This window comes from Pavona decussata, unplaced genomic scaffold (assembly GCF_977016875.1).
Source record: "Pavona decussata unplaced genomic scaffold, jaPavDecu1.1 SCAFFOLD_67, whole genome shotgun sequence".
Lineage (NCBI taxonomy): Eukaryota > Metazoa > Cnidaria > Anthozoa > Scleractinia > Agariciidae > Pavona > Pavona decussata.
In genome coordinates, this window is record NW_028145486.1 from 791,440 (window position 1) to 810,191 (window position 18,752).

Sequence of the window (18,752 nt, forward strand, 5' to 3'; positions counted from 1 at the left end):
TCTGGTCATCTGTCTTCCCTGACAAATTATGCGTGACGCAACGTAAACAAGACAAAATTTATTTTTTCGACGAATGTCCACGAATGATGTCATGAATTTATGGTCAATTTTGGAAACGATTTTGCAAAAATCAGCCGATTTTGTGCTGTTTTAACAGCAGGAAATCTTTCCTGTATATTTGAGGGAAGTTGAGCAGCCATGTTGGATCTCGAGGTTGTTCCTGAAAGATCACTGGGGAACGAACAATGGGAGTTTATACTCGGTGAGTTGCAAACGTAATTTGTACATGCAAGCCTTTTTTTCGCGCCCATTTCTGATATCTACTCTTACCTCCATCCTAACGTTAAAAGAATCATTCTCGTTTATTGTTTAATACTCAGCGTTCCTTTGGTGGTTTATAGGAATGCCTGTTGCTCAATGCGTGCAGATTCTCAAGCGACAATGCCGTGTTATCAAATCCGTGCAGGCTATGTACAGCGAGGCGGTAAGCTTGTCTTACCGAAATCTAATTTAGTATACATTGGTTAATGTAACTCTCGGTCTCTAATTCCACAGATGGTGCTATTCTAAATGCAGCAATTGCTTTCGTTTTTGCCAATGATTTGTAGCTAAAAATGTTTTATGAAAGTCCTCTCATTTTAGAATATTTTCATGACTGTTTTGGAAAAAAGTAAGAATGCAATGCATTCACTGTTGTTTTTTCCGTTCACTTTTCTAACATCAGAATCCTCTCGCCATGGATCTGGTTCTAAAACTTCCAAATGATGGAATACGGCTTGTCTTTGATCCTGTATCTCAGAGGCTCAAGGTAATAATTCGCTTATCATAATGATATTAAAATTGACAGCTTGAGCAGTGGACACGAAAACAACTTTTGTTTATTTTTCATTAATTTAAATAGTTATCCATGAATAAATTGATAATTTTAAATTTAAGTGATATAAATCTAGTTATTTCCCTGTGTGGTTGATTTTTTTTAAGATTTAATTTATAAACCCTTGCTAATGTTGCCATTGTCATTACTTACACAGATAATTGAGGTTTATAATATGAACAAAGTCAAGCTGAAATACTGGTATGACTATCTCTTATTAAATTAATCCATTTAGAACCATTTGACATAAAATTTAAGAGTGGCAGCACATTTTCTACTTGACAAAATAAAAATCCTACTCCCCTAAATGTCCAGAGCACTTGAATAAAGATCGCTTACAAAGTAATAAGAACATATATGGGTGTTTGATGACTATCAGGACTGTCTTTATTCCTTCTTTCCCAGAAATTGAATTTCCAGATTTTAAAAGTCATACTTTATTTTTTCTGACATCTGGCCATGACAGCAACTCTAATGATCACTCTGATAACAAACCATAGTACTGCATTATTTTTATTAAAATCAAAAAACTGTTTGTTTACTTTCTTGTTTTTTCAGTGGAGTTCACTTTAATTCTCCTCAAGTCCAACCTACAATTGAACAGATCGACATGTCCTTTGGAGCTACACATCCTGGAGGTTTGTCAATAACATGTTTGTTTCATTTGTAATTAATGTATTATTTTACTACAAATTTATCTAATAATTATTTATGTTGTAACAATAATAATAGTAATGGTGACACTTGACTTTTCTCTTTGAATACCTGATCATACATGTAGCAATTATACAAAATATAATTATTTTCTGCAAATTATTAGTCAAATTACTTAAATTAAAAATGTGTTAATTGATAAAAATTTCAGTAAAATTTAACAGATCAAATTGTTGGTTAAGGTTTTAATGGAACCTATGTTATTGCCTTCAATCCTAGAGTTAAATCTTGAGTCATGATTTGTAAAATTAATTTGTGTCTGTGGAAGAAATCTGAATATCTGTGATGATTTAATGGTCAAGCTATATCATATTAAACAAAACTTTTCAGTGGTCAGGTGTGGGTTATTAGTTTGGAATAGCAAGAATACAACACTTTCTTTCATTTATCTATGCACACCAAGTCCTTTTTGTGTGCAGATTTAGTAATTGACCTTTCAATTTTTTCTTTTCTAATTTCACTATTAATTTTTTTTTTTATTATTTCAGTGTATGATCCCAACCACCAGCTGTTTATTCTGAACTTCAGAGGCCTTTCATTTTCTTTTCCTATTGACTCAAAGTTTGAGGTATGTGATTGTCGCTTTGGCTTTGGGATAGAGAGATTGGAGGGCCGGAGAGGGGAACATTTACCATTGTGGAAGTAAGCAACCAAAAAAGACAGTGTTTTGCTGCAGTGGCTGTGTATGGTGAACAAAGTCACAGAGTGGGAAAGTTTCCATGATGGGAAATGTTATCAGTCTAGCATGGCGGGAGGCAATTAACCGGAATCATTTAGGGGATGATCTGGCAGCAAGGTTTTAGCCAGAAATATATAGCATCCAGGCATCGTATGAATGTTGCTTTTTTGAAAAGCTGCATTCATTTTAATTTTAAATTCATCTAACATGCTTGAATCTTTTTTTGGGAGATTAAATCAAATCAAATAACTAAATTAAATGTTTATCCAGATGCCTTTTGGATGACTGATTTCCAATTTCTTGGCTTGAGTGGCATAATATTTCATGTTTCCATATGCTTGAAAAGTCCCCACAACCACCAAAAAACAAAACAAAACAAAAAGCGGCAATAGACACGATTTTAGTCATTATTTTTAGTCGTGTTAAAAACGGAAAGTGCAGCCAGACCTTGCTACCTTAATCCTCAGACCACAAACCCTCCAATCTGTTAGATAAAAGTCTGACATACTTTTAAAATAAGACATTGTACCAATGCAATTATGTCTCTAACCATTCAGGTTTCATTTTCTTATAATCTGGCCATTAATTTCTTATAGCCTTACTACACTCATGGATTAGGATCTCTCAAGTTCTCTTCCGGATCATCACCAGTTGTGTCACGTATGTCAATTTATCATGGAAACAGCCTGACAGATGCAAGGTGTGAGGCCACTTGGATTTTTGTTATTAAAAATAATTTTAGTGTTAATTCAAATAAAACTACATTGTAAGTTATTATCAATGACTAAATAAAGGTATTTTCTAAGTTAGTATCTTGTTATATAATTTACATGTATACAGCTGTATGAAGTAATACGTACATACTAACTTACAAGTAAATGTAAGTGTGTTGGGATTACTGTAAGAGCAATATAAATCAATGCAGGATGACCAAGCTAGTTCAATAAAGAGTTTATTGTTATGGCATAATATCATTGATAATGTGTATAGCCCCAGTAGTTCACGAAAATATGGCATTAGCCTCCTCCCCCACTCTTCCCAAGAAGCTCCCTTCCAGGGAGAGGAGGGGCTGAAAGGGACTGGAAATTCTAGGGGCGAAAAGCCAAAAAAAAATTGAATCCCTTCCATAGCGTGGGGTATGGAATCAATAGTTTTTTGGAACTACATGTAACATTTCATAATGTTTAGAAATTATAATACATGTAAATTACAATCCATCCTTCTCATTACACTTTAAATTGTAATCAATTTGTATGGATTCCCATAAAATGTTCTTGCACACATGTACCTTAAACTAGACAAATGGGTAGCTAAGAGTTTTGATGCATTATTCTGACTCAGCTTGTTATTGATAACAGGGCACCACCACTGCCTCTTCAGTGTTTCCATGGTAACTGTTTTGCTGACAGCATTGAAATCGTCAACAAGGATGGGAAAGTTTTTGGCCTCAAGTGTTTTCTTGTTGCTGAAGGTAAGAACTAGGACAAAACAGGGAATAATACAATGTATGTTCATCTATGAAATGATGGCAAAAGGAAACATCACTAGTTAATGAGATCTCTTATGATAATTGTAGAACGCTGGTACAAGTTCTCAAATGAAAACGGACCGCCAGCATCTAAGATCAGTATTCTAATACACCCGCACGCACAGAACATTACATGACAACAACTCGACCGTTAACTCGCACCTCGCTTATGAATATATTACAATCATAACAGCTTTATCCTGATTGGACAAATGGTGCATAATCATGCTTGAACACTACATCCCTCCTTTTCTTAAACGAAACCTAATCAACGCTACGTATCAAGGCTAAACAAAAAAAAACGAAAGCCTTATAATTAGATTCGTTACAAGCAAACAAAACAAAACAAAACAAAATCTAGCTTAGCAGTCACGATATAAGCAGAATAAACACTTGATGGCATAACATTGTCCTTAAACCGCAAACTAATTCCTTAACGAGAAAACAAAGTCATTGAACCGCGAAGGTCTTTGGACTTGGCGAGTAGACCTACGGACAACATTCGGGCGGACTTCCGGTTCTGGCAGTTTAGGTCCATTTTGTCCTTCATCTCGTCCGTTGTCTCTTTCTGCTGGCTCTGGATCCTGTCTGTCTCCCTCACGATCAGCTGTTTCTGCTGGCCCTGGCTCCTGTCCATCTCCTTCACGATCAGCTGAACAACCGCCATCACTGGTTACGGACGCAGACGCACCCTCCGGTACATTGTATTTCTTGACAAACGCTGTGTTGCGCTTGAACTCCACTCCCACGTCATTCCGGTCTTCTGAACGACCTTAAATGGGCTTGGATGAAAATTACTTGACAACTAGTTCGATTTTTCTGCTTTTAGAAGCACTGCATCGCCGACTCTGATAGACTTAGGGACGGCGCCTCTCTTGTCGTCCGCATATGTCTTCCCTTTCAACTTGCTCGACCAGTCTTTGTCGCGTGTTTCTTGCCGTGAAACGTCCACCGTCTCTCTTCTCAGTTCCGGTAGTTTGGACCGCATCTCTCTTCCAAACATCAAAGAGAAGGGTGTGGCCCCGGTCGTGACCTGCGGGGTAGACCTGTACGCCGTCAACCATGTAACCAATTCAGTGCGCAGGTCAGCTTCTTCTCCAAATGTGCGATCCGCAGACACTTGAGCAAAGAACGATTCTGACGCTCGACTTCGCCATTGGCCTGCGGCCATAATGGAGTAGTCCTTCGATGTTCAACACCATGACCACGTAGAGACGTCTCGAACTCCTCGGACACAAATTGTGGACCATTATCTGTCCTCAGGGAAAACGGAACACCAAATCTCGCAAATATCGGGGAGATCGCTTCAATAATCTTTGCGCTCGTAGTAGACTTCAAGATAGCCACTTCCAGAAATCTGCTGAAATAATCAACCACCACCAGAATACTTTCTCCCGAGGGCAGGGGACCTAGCAGGTCCGCACTGCAATCTTGCCACGGGGCGGTAGAAGGCAACACACGAGACATCGGCTCAGGTGGGTCGTAACCTGAAGTAACCTGACAGCCATGGCATACCTTGCACACCTTTTTTGCGTCCTTGTCCATTCCCGGCCACCAAACTTTATTGCGAAGTCGATATTTCGTCTTAACCATCCCCTGATGACCTTCGTGCGCCAATCTCACGACCTTGTCCCGTAGGACCCTGGGAACTACAATCCTAGTACCACGAAGCAAAATTTCACCATAAATACACAATTCGTCCTTGATAGGAACGTACGAGGAGAGTGTACAACGTTCCCAGTTACCAGAACGTACACAGTTCTTCACTTGACATAGTTCCTCATCATTGTAAGACGCCTTCTCAATTTCTCTCGGTGACAAAGCAACAGGCACGCTGTTCTCTACGATGGTTTTGACGAAGTCATACTTTTCGCCACCGTCACATGACTCCACAGAGTTTAACCTAGATAAGGCATCAGCAATGTTCGTCTTCCCTGGTCGGTACACCACTGTAAAGTTGAATCCTTGTAAGCGCAACACCCATCTCTCAATTCGCGCGCAAGGCTTTGACGTACGCGAATATATGCGCTCTAAGGGTTTGTGATCCGTTTCCAGTTCAAAATTTTCACCAGTAACGTACATGCTGAATCGTTCGCACGCCCAGACCAATGCGAGTGCTTCCTTTTCAGTCTGACTGTAACGACATTCCTCATCAGACAAGCTTCTGGATGCATAGGAAATGATTCTCCACACGCCTCCCTGCTGTTGCGTTAGAACTGCCCCTAACCCCACTAGGGACGCATCGGCAACAATTCTTGTCCTGCAGCCCACCTGATAATAAGCCAGTGTCTCGGCTTGTGTAATCAGCTTCTTCAACTCTTGAAATGATCTCTGCTGTTCCGCACCCCACTTGAACGTAACGCCCTTCCTGGTCAACTCCTGAATGGGCTTGGCTATGGATGCTAGGTCAGGCATGAACTTCGCTGAATACTAGACCAAACCCATGAAAGATCGAACTTCACTTGCGTCCTTGGGAGGTCTTGCGTCTCTAATAGCAGCCACTTTCTCTTCACTTGGATTAACTCCGTTACTTGTTAGTTCATGACCGAAGCTTTGTCAGTCTAAACTGGCACTTGTCTCCATTCACAGTCAGCCTCACTTCACTCAGCCTGCCAAGCACTGCAAACAAACGTACATCATGCTCCTCTATGTCCTTGCCATGAACAATGAGATCATCAGCAATGTTCGCAACTCCCGCACAACCCTTCAAAACATCACAGATAATTTGTTGATATTTCTCCGGTGCTGATGTCACACCAAACATTAACCGCTTGTATCGGTAAAGCCCGCGATGCGTGACAAACGTTGTGACGTGTTGACTCTCTTCACTGAGCAGAATCTGATGAAAGCCCCACTTGAGATCAATTTTGCTGAAGACGGTACTTCCGTTTAAATCATGTAGAAGCTCCTCCACCGTTGGGATCGGATGCCGTTCTCGAACAATCGCCTCATTTGCACGGCGCATGTCCACGCAGACCCTCACGTCTCCGTCTCCTTTAGGCACAACTACCAAAGGTGAGACCCATCCCGACGGCCCCTCTGGTACTTCTTCTATTATGTCAAGCTCCAGTAGTTCGTCAAGCTTCTTATCGACCTTTTTCCGCGACCCGAACGGAATTCTACGCACATGCTGTGCTACAGGCTTCACAGTGTCGTCAATGTGCAGTTTCAGCTCATACCCCTTTAAGAGACCAACGCCCGAAAACAAACTGCTGTATCTCTCACGGATATCACACTCCGCTCGCCCGCTCAAATTATTTGCTTGGAAAGGACCGATGTGTAAGACACCAAGCTCGTCTGCGGTTCCACGACCTAGCAGCGTTCGCCCGTTGCCCTTGACAACCACGAAGTCAGCCGTACAACCATTACTGCTGCCCGAGAGCATAACATCTGCAGTGAAAGTGCCCAGAGTTGGTAATGGTTCTGTGCCACCATAAGCGAAAAGTGCCTTAGCTGACTTGCGAGACTCGCACCTGATTCCTCTCTGCTTCAACAAGTCCCAGGTTTGTTGACTCACCACATTGCAAGTAGCCCGTGAATCGATAAGGACATCCGCTAAATCCACTCCTCCGATGACCAGAGTTATCAAACCACTATTTTGTTTCACTTGGTCGATGCACTGTTCTACCAAGAATGCATACTCAGGACTCTGCTGAACTGGTCCGGTAAATTGTTCACCATCATCTCCGCCGCCCACTTGGTTTGTTTCTCTTGTTCTACCAGGTCTAAATCTTCCTCCACCAGCAGTACTTCTACCTTAACGGGTTTGACCTCCGCCCCCACTAGCCGCACCTCTGCCCCGACCGGTAACACCTCGGCCTCCACTTGTAGAACCTCTAAACTCACCCCTAGTACGACCTTGAAGCTGTGGACATCTAACCATAAAATGCCCAATACCACCACACCTTCGACAAGCTTGATCGCGCGCGGGACACTTCTTGTCTCCACGAAAATGACCATCTTGACCACAACCAAAACATATCTTGACTCTAGCAGAATGTTTATTCATATTCGACTTTCCACCGACTGCATTCACTTGATTGGCGCTCGCGTTTGCTCCCATCACCTTCATCTGGCGATCGACCGCCTCTTGTGACCTCGCAATCCTTAACAAATCGTCTAAACTCACCGCTCCCTCCTTTTCCAAAAACTTGCGACGGATAACACTCGAATGACACTTGTCGATGACTTGATCGCGAATATAGTCGTCCTCGTTATCCCCGAAATCACAGCTAGCCGCGCGTTGGCGAAGTCTGCAAACGAACTGATCAACCGTTTCGCCCATTTCCTGTGCAATCTGTCTGAACAAATGTCTCTCAAAAGGAACGTTTGCCTTCGGGATAAAATAATCATCCAGCACTTTCATCGTGGCCTCGAAAGTAGTAATGTCGTCCTCGCTGACCAGAGTAAAATATATTTCTTGGACGTCAACACCCGCCGTATGCAACAATAGAGCTCGTTTTTGTGCGTCGTCCGTAACTCCCTTTCCGGTAAGATATAACTTAAATGAGCGCTTCTACTTTCTCCACCGTTGACTCAAACCGTGCGGATCACCTTTCGTATCGAACGCCGCCAACGAACCGACATCTAACGAAACCATCACCGAACCACTCGACTCCGTTCTGCTACTTGATTCCGATTCACCACTCAGCATCTTTAACTGCTTGACCGTTAAATTTATGACCCGTCGATTCTCGAATTAATCCTGGAATTAAAAATCCTCGTCGCCAATGTAGAACGCTGGTACAAGTTCTCAAATGAAAACGGACCGCCAGCATCTAAGATCAGCATTTTAATTCACCCGCACACACAGAATATTACATGACAACAACTCGACCGTTAACTCGCACTTCGCTTATGAATATATTACAACCATAACAGCTTTATCCTGATTGGACAAATGGTGCATAATCATGCTTGAACACTACAATAATTGTCGACTAGTACATGTAAATTACACTTTACCACTGCTATTCTTATTTCTAATGATAGTACTGTGTCTCAGAATGTTTTAAAGTAATGTACAAAGCCTTTTTTTTTTAACTGTTTATTTCAACAACCACAAAAGTGAACATAATATGATTCTAATTCCAATCGGAGCACAAAACAGACGGGGGCCGATTTTCAGTAAATTGGGTGAGGTACATGTACTGGGTGATTTTGGCAGAACTGGCAGTATTAAGTACTGCATCATTAAAATGGAATTCAATTTTTTTCAATATACTTGGCTGGTTAAAAGTGCATGAAGTACACTAATGTGAGTCAATGTCAACTGCTGAGGTCCAAACGCTTTGAAAATCCATGACAGTTCTCAAAAGTTTACCTTTTTGTTATCAAAATGATGTTAACTTTGTTTTTGCTATTTTCCATTAGGCACTGGTCCTGGTAAGATCTTGGAGCTGAGAAGACGAACATTTGAAAGGACCATCATGTTTGGAGATTCATGTCAGGTGGGAATTGATCTCGGCATTGATTACTAAGTAAACAGTTTTGTTGTTGTTGTTGTTGTTGTTGTTTTAATTTATAAATTAGCTGTACTTAATAAGAATAATAACATGAAATTTATAAATAAATACAAATAATTATACCAAATTCTTCTTTTTATTCTTCTTCAACATTTTTGTTTGTTTGTTTGTTTGTTTGTTTTCAAAAATATTTGTTCATTTATTTATTTAATGTTTTGTAGGATGTAATAAGTTCTCTTGGGTCACCATGTAAAGTCTTCTACAAGGCTGAAGACAAGGTATGGATCAAGAATGTTTTCTTATTAAAAACTTCAGTGGACAGGCACACCTGCCAATCCTGTTGCTGCGCTTCTGTAGCGTGAGCCAACTATGCTAAGAATTCTTTACTGCTCTCCGCTGAATTTCTATACGAGTCATCATGTTAGTCCATCACATGGCCAAATTTTTTTAATATTTATTTTTCGCTTTAGATGCGGATTCACTCTCCATCTCCACACAAACTCGCTCAGTCCAAAAGTTCTGACTACTTCTTTAATTACTTCAGTCTAGGAGTGGTAAGTATCGCGGCTGCTGTGAGATAAGAGGGAGCTTAAGCAACGACGACGGTAACGGCAACGAAAACGTCACCTGAAAATATATCTTCATTTCATTTGTGCTACTTGGCGATTATTTCAACTCGTTCAACTTTTACAAACATGGCGAACTATTCAGGAAACAAATTGATAGGAGTGGCGTACAAGTTAAGGAAAAAATGAAAAATTCACCGTCGTGCACAAAACCTTAAATGTGGTCATTTCACGTTGTTGTTTTGCAGAGGACGGCAAAGAAATGTACCAAAATGTAAAACGCACGTGCAGAGCGATTGTTTTTGCTTTGGGGCGTTGTCGTTGCCGTAAACAATCGCTCTGCACGTGCGTTATAAATTTGGCACATTTCTTTAATTTGCCGTCCTGTGCAACAACGTGAAATGACCAAATTCAAGGTTTTGTGGAGAACGTAAGCACACGACGGTGAATTTTTATTCTCTTTCTTAATTTGAACGCCACGCCTACTAATATAGTTCGCCGTTTCTGTAGAAGTTGAACGAGTTGACATGATAGCGAACTAACACAAAAGAAATAAAGTTATATAATTTTCAAGTGACGTTTTCGTTGGCGTTGTCGTCGTCGCAGCTTCAGCTCCCTAATCTTAAACATTCCGACGGCAGCTTATCTAATTGTCTTTATGATTTTCTGTTTCCTTTTGTTTTTCATTTCAGGACATCTTATTTGATGCTTGCAGTCATTTGGTAAAGAAGTTTATTCTGCACACAAACTTCCCTGGACACTACAATTTCAACATGTCAGTAGAGAAAACTGTCAATTAATGCGTCTATTATAATCTGCGGTATTTTTAATGTCAAACGGCATGCTAGGCAATTTTTCCTGCAACTTGTCTCGCAGTTATGTTGGGACAGCGACGCAAGGTTCGCGAAATACGTAGTTTTTTGCGAGAAGCAAATGCACTGCATAGATCTCGATTCTACATCGTGCAGCATGCGCTGACTGCAGCAAATACGTTGCGCTCGAGACATGTTTCAGCGAAAATTGCACTACTCGTTTCCTACAACTTGTCTCACAACGACGCAACAAAACTGTGCAACGAGCTAAAAGTCAAAAATGCGTAGGATAACATAGCCTTAAAATCAGCATATCGTAGGTTATTAAAAAGTTTTTTGGGGGATGGGGGTTCATGAACTTTCATACCTTGTTATCTGTTAATAGCGACAACAACGCCAGCCTTCCAAACTTACAACATAAAGTTGATGTTAGGTTAATCCTACGTAGGTTTTGCTCAATGGGTTTACATCAGCTTCGATGGAGTATGTTCTATCTAATTATTAAGGAACCCGAAATGTATGCTCCGTTTTATTTTTTAATACGAATTTGAAATTTTTGCAGGTACCATCGCTGTGAATTTAAGATTGGGATTCAGAGAGACTCTAAAGGTACTTGGTTTACTTCACTCATCGTAAAGTTGCGGAGAAAAAGATCCCCAAGTAGCACCCAGAAGTTACGATAAAGTTAGATGTTATATATTTTAAAATACTGCACTATATGAACGAGAATTACTCTGAAAATTGGTTCGGGTTTTGTTGTTGTTGTTGTTGTTGTTGTTGTTTAGCAGCCTACGTTTTCTCCGGCCGTCGTTTAATTTCTATTCCTCTTGCAGATGCAGTTCTTGATGACGGAACGCCATTTGTTCTGACTCCGTGCACTAAGGTAACTATGTGATTGACAACACGTGCTTTTTGGTTTGCTTGTCTTTTATTTGTTTGTTTGGTTTAAGGAAAAAAAAGTTGACAAGTTATTACAAGTTGTACATTACAATACTTGTACATATTACAAGTTGTTTAAGGAAAAAAAGTTGCAAAAAACGTTGGAAGTTTTCTCCTCTCGCCTCTAAATTGCGCAACGAGGCCGAAGAATGGAAAACAAAATTAAAAACTTATAGCTTTCATGAACTAATAAAAAAATAAATCTTTTCAAGCTTTCGATTCCTTCGCGGAATTTTTTTCGAAAGGGTGACCTTCCACTTCATGTTGGGTATGGGAGCATGCAGTCTCCTTTCCAGACGCGGTCTGTCGCGAAGGAATCAAAAGCTTTTAACGCGTTAGATTATCTAGATCCTGAAAGCTAATTTTAATTTCCAAACTTCAAATGACAGGATCAGGAAACAATTTGTTTTCTCAGAGGCCGAAGAATGTATGCATGTTTAGGAAGCTACTTTGATCCCAGCGTATGTTCACGATGTTTTCTTGTCTCTCCTAGTGGGATAGCGTGCAGGATTATCTGGGTAAACCAGTGGAAGCTCCAGTTGTATTGAACAGGTAAGAACAGACTGAAACGCGGTCAAATACGATCAACGTTACACTGATATTTGAGACCAAGTGCTGAATTTAAATACCAGTTCATTCTTTCATTGAGACTTGTGTCATAGCGTACTAACACTTACATACCATTATTATTATTATTATTATTATTATTATTATTATTATTATTATTATTATTATTATTATTATTATTATTATTAAAAAAATATGAAAATTCTTTATTAAAATGTTCCACACAAATTGCTATTTACAAGTTAAAAGTATATAAAAAGAGCTATTAAAAACCTATTCATTATTATTATTATTATTATTATTATTATTATTATTATTATTATTATTATTATTATTATTATTATTATTATTATTATTATTATTATTATTATTATTATTATTATTATTATTACGTTCGGCATAGGAGAACGCCATTCTATTTTGGTCTTACCAGCCAGGAAAATATGAGATTTGTCGGTCGTGGACTGATTTTCGATGTAAAGAAAAGCTACAAAAAAAAGCCGGTTAAAAAAGTTAATACGAATTAAGACAATTTAAAACGATAAGGAAAGGCCAAATTGTCATTTTCCAAGATTTCATTCTTCCCCTTGCTCTCGATCGTATTTGTCAACAATTGGTAGTTTTCGTTCGATTTTTATTTAAGACTCCCACCTTCAAGTTATACAATCAGACATCGATGAAGGACAATCGAAGAAGGAAATGGATTTAGTTTAGAGTGACTTTACCAGACTAGTTGTTGGTGCTGTCCACTTGTCTAGTAATCCATCTTTTTCTGCTCTCTTCCTAGATCTTCTTCAACTAACACAACCAACCCGTTCGGTTCTACCTTCTGTTACAACCTGCAACACATGATATTTGAGGTACGTATTCATACTAGTTGTTTTTCTTTATTTCTATTTTCGTTGTTTGTGGTGCTTGGATGTCGTTGTTGTTGCTGTTGTTGTTGTTTTTAATTGACACACAAACCATACAGTTAATTGAGGGACTGGTTAGGAAAACTTGCCATGAAAACAATGGTGCTGTAATTTATGTTGGAAGGGCCGCGACCCTGCACAACCCTTGGTTTTAACGTTCACACTACTGTTGAACATCCTAACAAAAACGTTTCGATTGGTCAGTTGCTCCAACACATTCCAAATTCTATTGTTGTTTGTGTAGGGTCAAGGCCAAAAAGGCAAACAAAAACATATAACAAAAGAAGTTTGTCAGGTTTCATAACCATTACCTTTATTAACTATGCACAAACACACTATTTACAATACGAAATTACGTACACTACACTACAATGCCTACACTGCTTAAAATACTTACGTTTAATAATTACATTGTGATACGTACACTGCTTACAACACGGTATTTAAAATACTTACAAATACAATTTTTCCACTACTTACACTATCATACTTACGCTAATTACAACACTAACGATACGATTTTTACCCTACTTACAGTAGAACACGACACTTACGACAAAGGCACACGCTGGAGACAGTTGTTGAGATTGTTGTTGTTTTGTTGTTGTACCAGACATTATTCGCCAGGCTTAGCATGCCCAACCGCTAACTCAATCGCTTGTTTTAAACCTTGCGAAAGAGCTGAACAGCTGACTTGGTGTTAACCGCACTTCATTTCAAGTTTAACTGAGGAGCTAGTTAGTATTCAGTGTAATCTGTTTCAAGCGTTCAGAATAAGGAGAACGAAGGGAAGATAGTCCGCCAAGAAAAAGATTATTGCAAACGATTAAAAAAAAAACAACTCCGCGAAAAAGCGATGGCAATTTGAGTGTCCGCAAAAGGCTAAAGCCATCTTTAGTTTTGTGATAATCCTGTCCTAAAGGTTCTTCAAATTTTGAGAGTTCAACGCGTTTAAATTATTTCGCGTTTGTCATCATATTTAACTAACGTTTCTCTTCTGTAGGTGATGGCTAACAACCATCTGGCCTCTGTGACCTTGTATCCCCATCACAGCAGCCCTGTAACGATATGAAGTCGGCAGTTGGTCGATCTGAGCGTTCACGCTTTGCTGTTTCTTGGCGTCTATATCACGAGACTTGAAAAAAAAAAAAAATACGGCGTGGTCTCCGGTACAAAGCAGAGAGGGATTTTTGGTGGGGATTGTATTATAGCTGGAAAAGGGAAACAAATTCCCTTTGCATTTTGTCAAGAACTGGTGATCCTAGTTTTATTTTACGCGTTGATTGGTGCCGTTGGTTTTAATAATTTGTCAGATCAAATGGTGGAAGCGCCCCTTATCTACTTTTCCTGGTAACTCTATTTCCTTTTAGCTCTTTTAACACCAGTTTTCCACCAAAGTGATAATCACGTCGTTGAGGAGCGAACTGGGGAGTGACCACCTTTTCCTGAGATATTTACTTATCGTGTATGACTGAACGCATTGAGTTGGGATCGATGCATAAAGGGAAACTTTTATATTGCATTCATGAGGGCTGGAAGAGTTAGACTTTTAAGAAACTATTTATATGAAGTGATGGAAACACTGTTAAAAGTTTGGGAACTCGACGAAGTGTTACGGAATCGAGCCCTAGGTGCATGCTTCTACAGTGTTTCCTACTTCTAATTTATAAAATTTATCGTGTTTCCAAAGAATTTATAAATCCGGCTGAAAAACTCATTTCATTTTACATTGAATACGTTTAATGGTCTGGTCTAAAAGGCAACAATTTCTAATTAAAGCGGGGAGTCACACATCAGAGCGCGCGCTCATTTGAGGTTATTTTATAAGTTACCTTTTAAATTGGGTATATGCTTAATATATAAGATTTTATAATGGGAACCATTTTACATGTAGATCCTTACGTAATGTGATGTGGTTAAGTTATGAGAAGAGTTTAAATTACGTTATTTAGATTGATTTTGGTGATACGTGTAACGTATTGAGTTAAATTGTCAAATAAACTGAAATATTGTGATAACTTGATGGACGGTTCATGTCGTTTTTGATGCTCAAACATAACAAAAGGCCGGTAATCTGACCTGAGTAAGGGAGGCCTTTAACCCCTAATATCAAAGACCAAATTCTCCTATCTCGTTCCCATACTTTTCTTACGAAAGTACTGGGGAGACGTTATTGTCGTTATTCAAATATCAAGAAAATTAACCGTGGGTGATCATAACCTTAATTCTCATGACGTCAAAGCTTGAATAAGCAGTGATACTACAAGGAGAAATTTGATGCTGATCACTGTTAGATCACCTGTTTATAGTCATAGTCGTACTATGTTTATCCACGGTTAATCCTTCAAAGAGCCGCGCAAGCAAAACAAATGTACCTACATTAATTATCATGCCTGCAGGAAGCTTTATATTGGAGAGACAGGAAGACGCCTGGCCCCAGTTGTTCAAAGGCTGGATAACTTTATCCAGTGGATAAGTCACTATCCGACAGTTTCAATCTGTGCAAAGATTTCAGTATTTCCCCGTGCACAGGCGAATATGCATACTCTAACCAGAGCTTAGTTGGGGAGTGTACGAAAACCTACAACATTTAACGTGAAGTATATTTTAGACGCTGAAAAGTGCCTTATCCAGCGGATAAAGTTATCCGGCCTTTGAACAACTGGGGCCTGGAGGACAAGATTCACAAAACATCTACGCTCTACAAAATGAATGCCCGACATTTTACATTGCCAGGTCACAACACTAACATTGCGCTGTTGTTCGTCATCCGTTCTTGCTTCCGGAAGACATTAGACAGTTGCCGGTTTGATGTCTCATAACAAAAAAAAAAACATTAACAAACAGAAAATTCTGGGAGCAGAGGCAATAAATCCAGGATTCTTTATGGTTTTTAAAATTTGGTCAGTCGGGTGATGAGAACACGAAAGACCCTCACAGGTAAGCAACTTAAAGTGCCCCTAACCCTTCAATTTGTTTTCTTTTGTTAGATTTCCATATCTGTGAAGAACTCATTTTCGAAAAATTTTTTTAGAAATATTAAATCCTTTGTTTTTTACGAGCGCTAAAAGTTACTGAAATTTTTTAATTTTTGCGCGCTTTAAGCCCCGCTGGAAAAAAAATTGGTCTCGCGGGCTCATTAGGAACGAGCCAATGAAAAGCGTCCTATATTTGACACTTTCTGTGACGTAAGAAAAGGACACCAGAGGGATTCAGAAGGAATCTTATGCATGCTGTTTCCTTCACTCTACATTTCAAGAGTTGCTACATCCAAAAACCACACATTGTTCAACCATTTTCTCTGTTCACAATTGAAGCATTACCGCGAATCTTCGGATATTTTTGCACGATGTCCTTTTCTTACGTCACGCTCCATATTTGGACACATTTGGCCGAGTGGGGGACTAATGCGAACGATAGGTGAAAATGTCGACAAGACTGCCTTCACTTCTACCGCTCGTAAAAAGAAAAGGATTCAATATTTTTCAATTTTTTTTTCGAAAATCAGTTCTTGAAAGATATGGAAATCTAACAAAAGAAAACAAATTGAAGGGTTAGGGGCACTTTAAGCAATTGCGAAAAAAAGCCTGAAAAAATTCAGGCTTGAACGGGATTTGAACCCATGACCTCTGCGATGCCCGTTCAGTACTCTACCAACTGAGCTATCAAGCCAACTGGGAGCTGCGGGTACCCGTGAAGGACGACTAAATTAATGTGAATGAATGAAAGATATATTTCAACTGTTTTTTTCAGGCTCTCTTTTCGCAACTGCTTAAGTTGTGTAAATACTGCGAGGGTCTTTCTTGAATCTTTGTCAGGATCGGTTCTTGGACTCTGGATCCTGATCGCGCCCACGTCGCACACGTAATGACATCGCTTTATTGTATGTATGTCCTTCAAAAGATCATGGACAAGGGCCAATCAGAACGGGCGCGGCTAAGTCTTAGTTAATATATATAAATATAATTACCCTAAATATATCTATATTTGAGTTAGGCAATGTTTCCCCAGATCCGTCATCTTGGACTTACCATCCTGAACTCAGTGACGTCAGAACACTGAGATTGCCCACACTAGGGGCCAAGGAACAGCTCTCTAGTAGTAGCTGGTAGTTCAATTATAACAATAACAGTCACATTATAGCCCAAAATAGGGTGAATTGCGCAAATTTATAATTAATAGGGTTCTTTCGAAATATTAAAATTTAACTTGATATCAAGTTACAGAGGACACAAACAACAGAATAAATAATCATGATTATCGAATTTTCTTTGTTTGTGTCCTCTTGGCCTTATTGTCAAGCTGAATTTTTATATGTCAAAAGGAGCCTATTAACTAACGAAAACCCTGCAGTGTACGATTAAAAAGCAAGGATGAATAAAATAAGCTAACTTAAAATCTATTGATTACATAGAAATCGTTAAAACATGTTCAGAAGGCTACTTGCTGCACGAAGATTGTACAAAAGAGTTAATCCTAAACCGGTCAGTGGGCGTACGTGGAATATAATAGGAAACATTAGAAGCGACAACAGGAACGCCAGCGAAAACGTCACTCGAAAATATAAATCAAATGTACTTTTGTTACTTTGCGATTATTTCAACTCGTTCAAATTTATAAAGAAAAGGTGAACTACCCACTGCAGGAACCAAATTGATAGGAGTTGCGTTCAAGCTAAGAAAGAGAATGGAAAATTCACCGTTGTGTGCCCACCAAACCTAGAATTTGGTCATTGACGTTGCTGTCTTGCAGAGGACGGCAAAGAAATGAGCCAAAATGTAAAAACGTACGAGCAGAGCGATTGTCTTTGCTAAACTTTTCATGCACTTGTGCTTTTGTTAACGCCTGGGAGAAAAGAAGTCTGTAAAGTGGAGCTTGTGTGACGGGGAGCTTATGCGGACGGCGGCTGCCGAGATTCCGGGTATAAGCTAAGGCCTTTACCACTAGGAAGGAAGGATAGGAAGGGACTGAGTGTAGAAGAGAGTGATGGAAAACAGACAACAATACTCAAGAACGGGGCAAAAACAGGTGGTCCTTTTATGCACGCTTCAGTTTTGAAGTGACTCTGGCATTAATTCTGGTTACAAAATTTGACGGACACGTCCAAATCTGTCCCAGTCTATATTTAATTTTAATTATTTCTCACACTCGATAACGATCTGTAAACGTTACAATGGTTTTGAAAAACTTCCCGTTAATTATCATAATTTTTCATTCTCGTTTTCATGAAGGTGGCTTCTTTTGAGAAGTCATTTCAAATGTTGACTATATATATTTAAAAGGTTTTTGGGATGCTTGAAAATTCTGCAACTAATAGCATAGGGATACTACCTTGTATTTTATATTATTACTAGTATAGGTTATTTTTTATTCTTTGAAGTCTTGGAAGATAAAATCATTGACCTTGCAGCGTAATCGCTAAAAATGTTTGGTCCATGATGCAGCATATATTTTAAATCAAACTCAGAGCGTTTGCTCATATCAAGCTATCAAGGAAACGTCGAAACTGATAAAAAATTACTGTCGCTGTGTTTGTAGTTCTTGCTCAAAAGCTCAGAACAAAACAAAGAACATTCGCCAGGTGAGCAAGTCATTCTTTGTTCATTCACTTTTTCTATTTATTTTATTGCCTTTTACTTCTTGTGGTTCTCATGCTCTCGTTTGCGTTTTATTCTTCATCGGAATATCTCGATC

The 18,752-nt window shown here is 39.2% G+C and overlaps 1 protein-coding gene across 1 annotated transcript; it reads left to right on the plus strand.

Moving 5' to 3' along the window:
• The first annotated feature begins 32 nt into the window (after nucleotides 1-32).
• LOC146477945 (phagosome assembly factor 1-like) lies at nucleotides 33-15,081 on the plus strand. Its single transcript, XM_085112653.1, has 17 exons — nucleotides 33-262; nucleotides 402-484; nucleotides 725-808; nucleotides 1,032-1,075; nucleotides 1,433-1,512; nucleotides 2,077-2,156; nucleotides 2,864-2,967; nucleotides 3,626-3,738; nucleotides 9,169-9,245; nucleotides 9,482-9,538; nucleotides 9,731-9,814; nucleotides 10,519-10,601; nucleotides 11,201-11,247; nucleotides 11,472-11,521; nucleotides 12,071-12,129; nucleotides 12,932-13,004; nucleotides 14,062-15,081. Exons 1-17 carry the CDS (start codon nucleotides 199-201, stop codon nucleotides 14,128-14,130), a joined length of 1,251 nt encoding a protein of 416 aa, XP_084968779.1. The 5' UTR covers nucleotides 33-198; the 3' UTR covers nucleotides 14,131-15,081.
• Nucleotides 15,082-18,752: the final 3,671 nt, after the last annotated feature.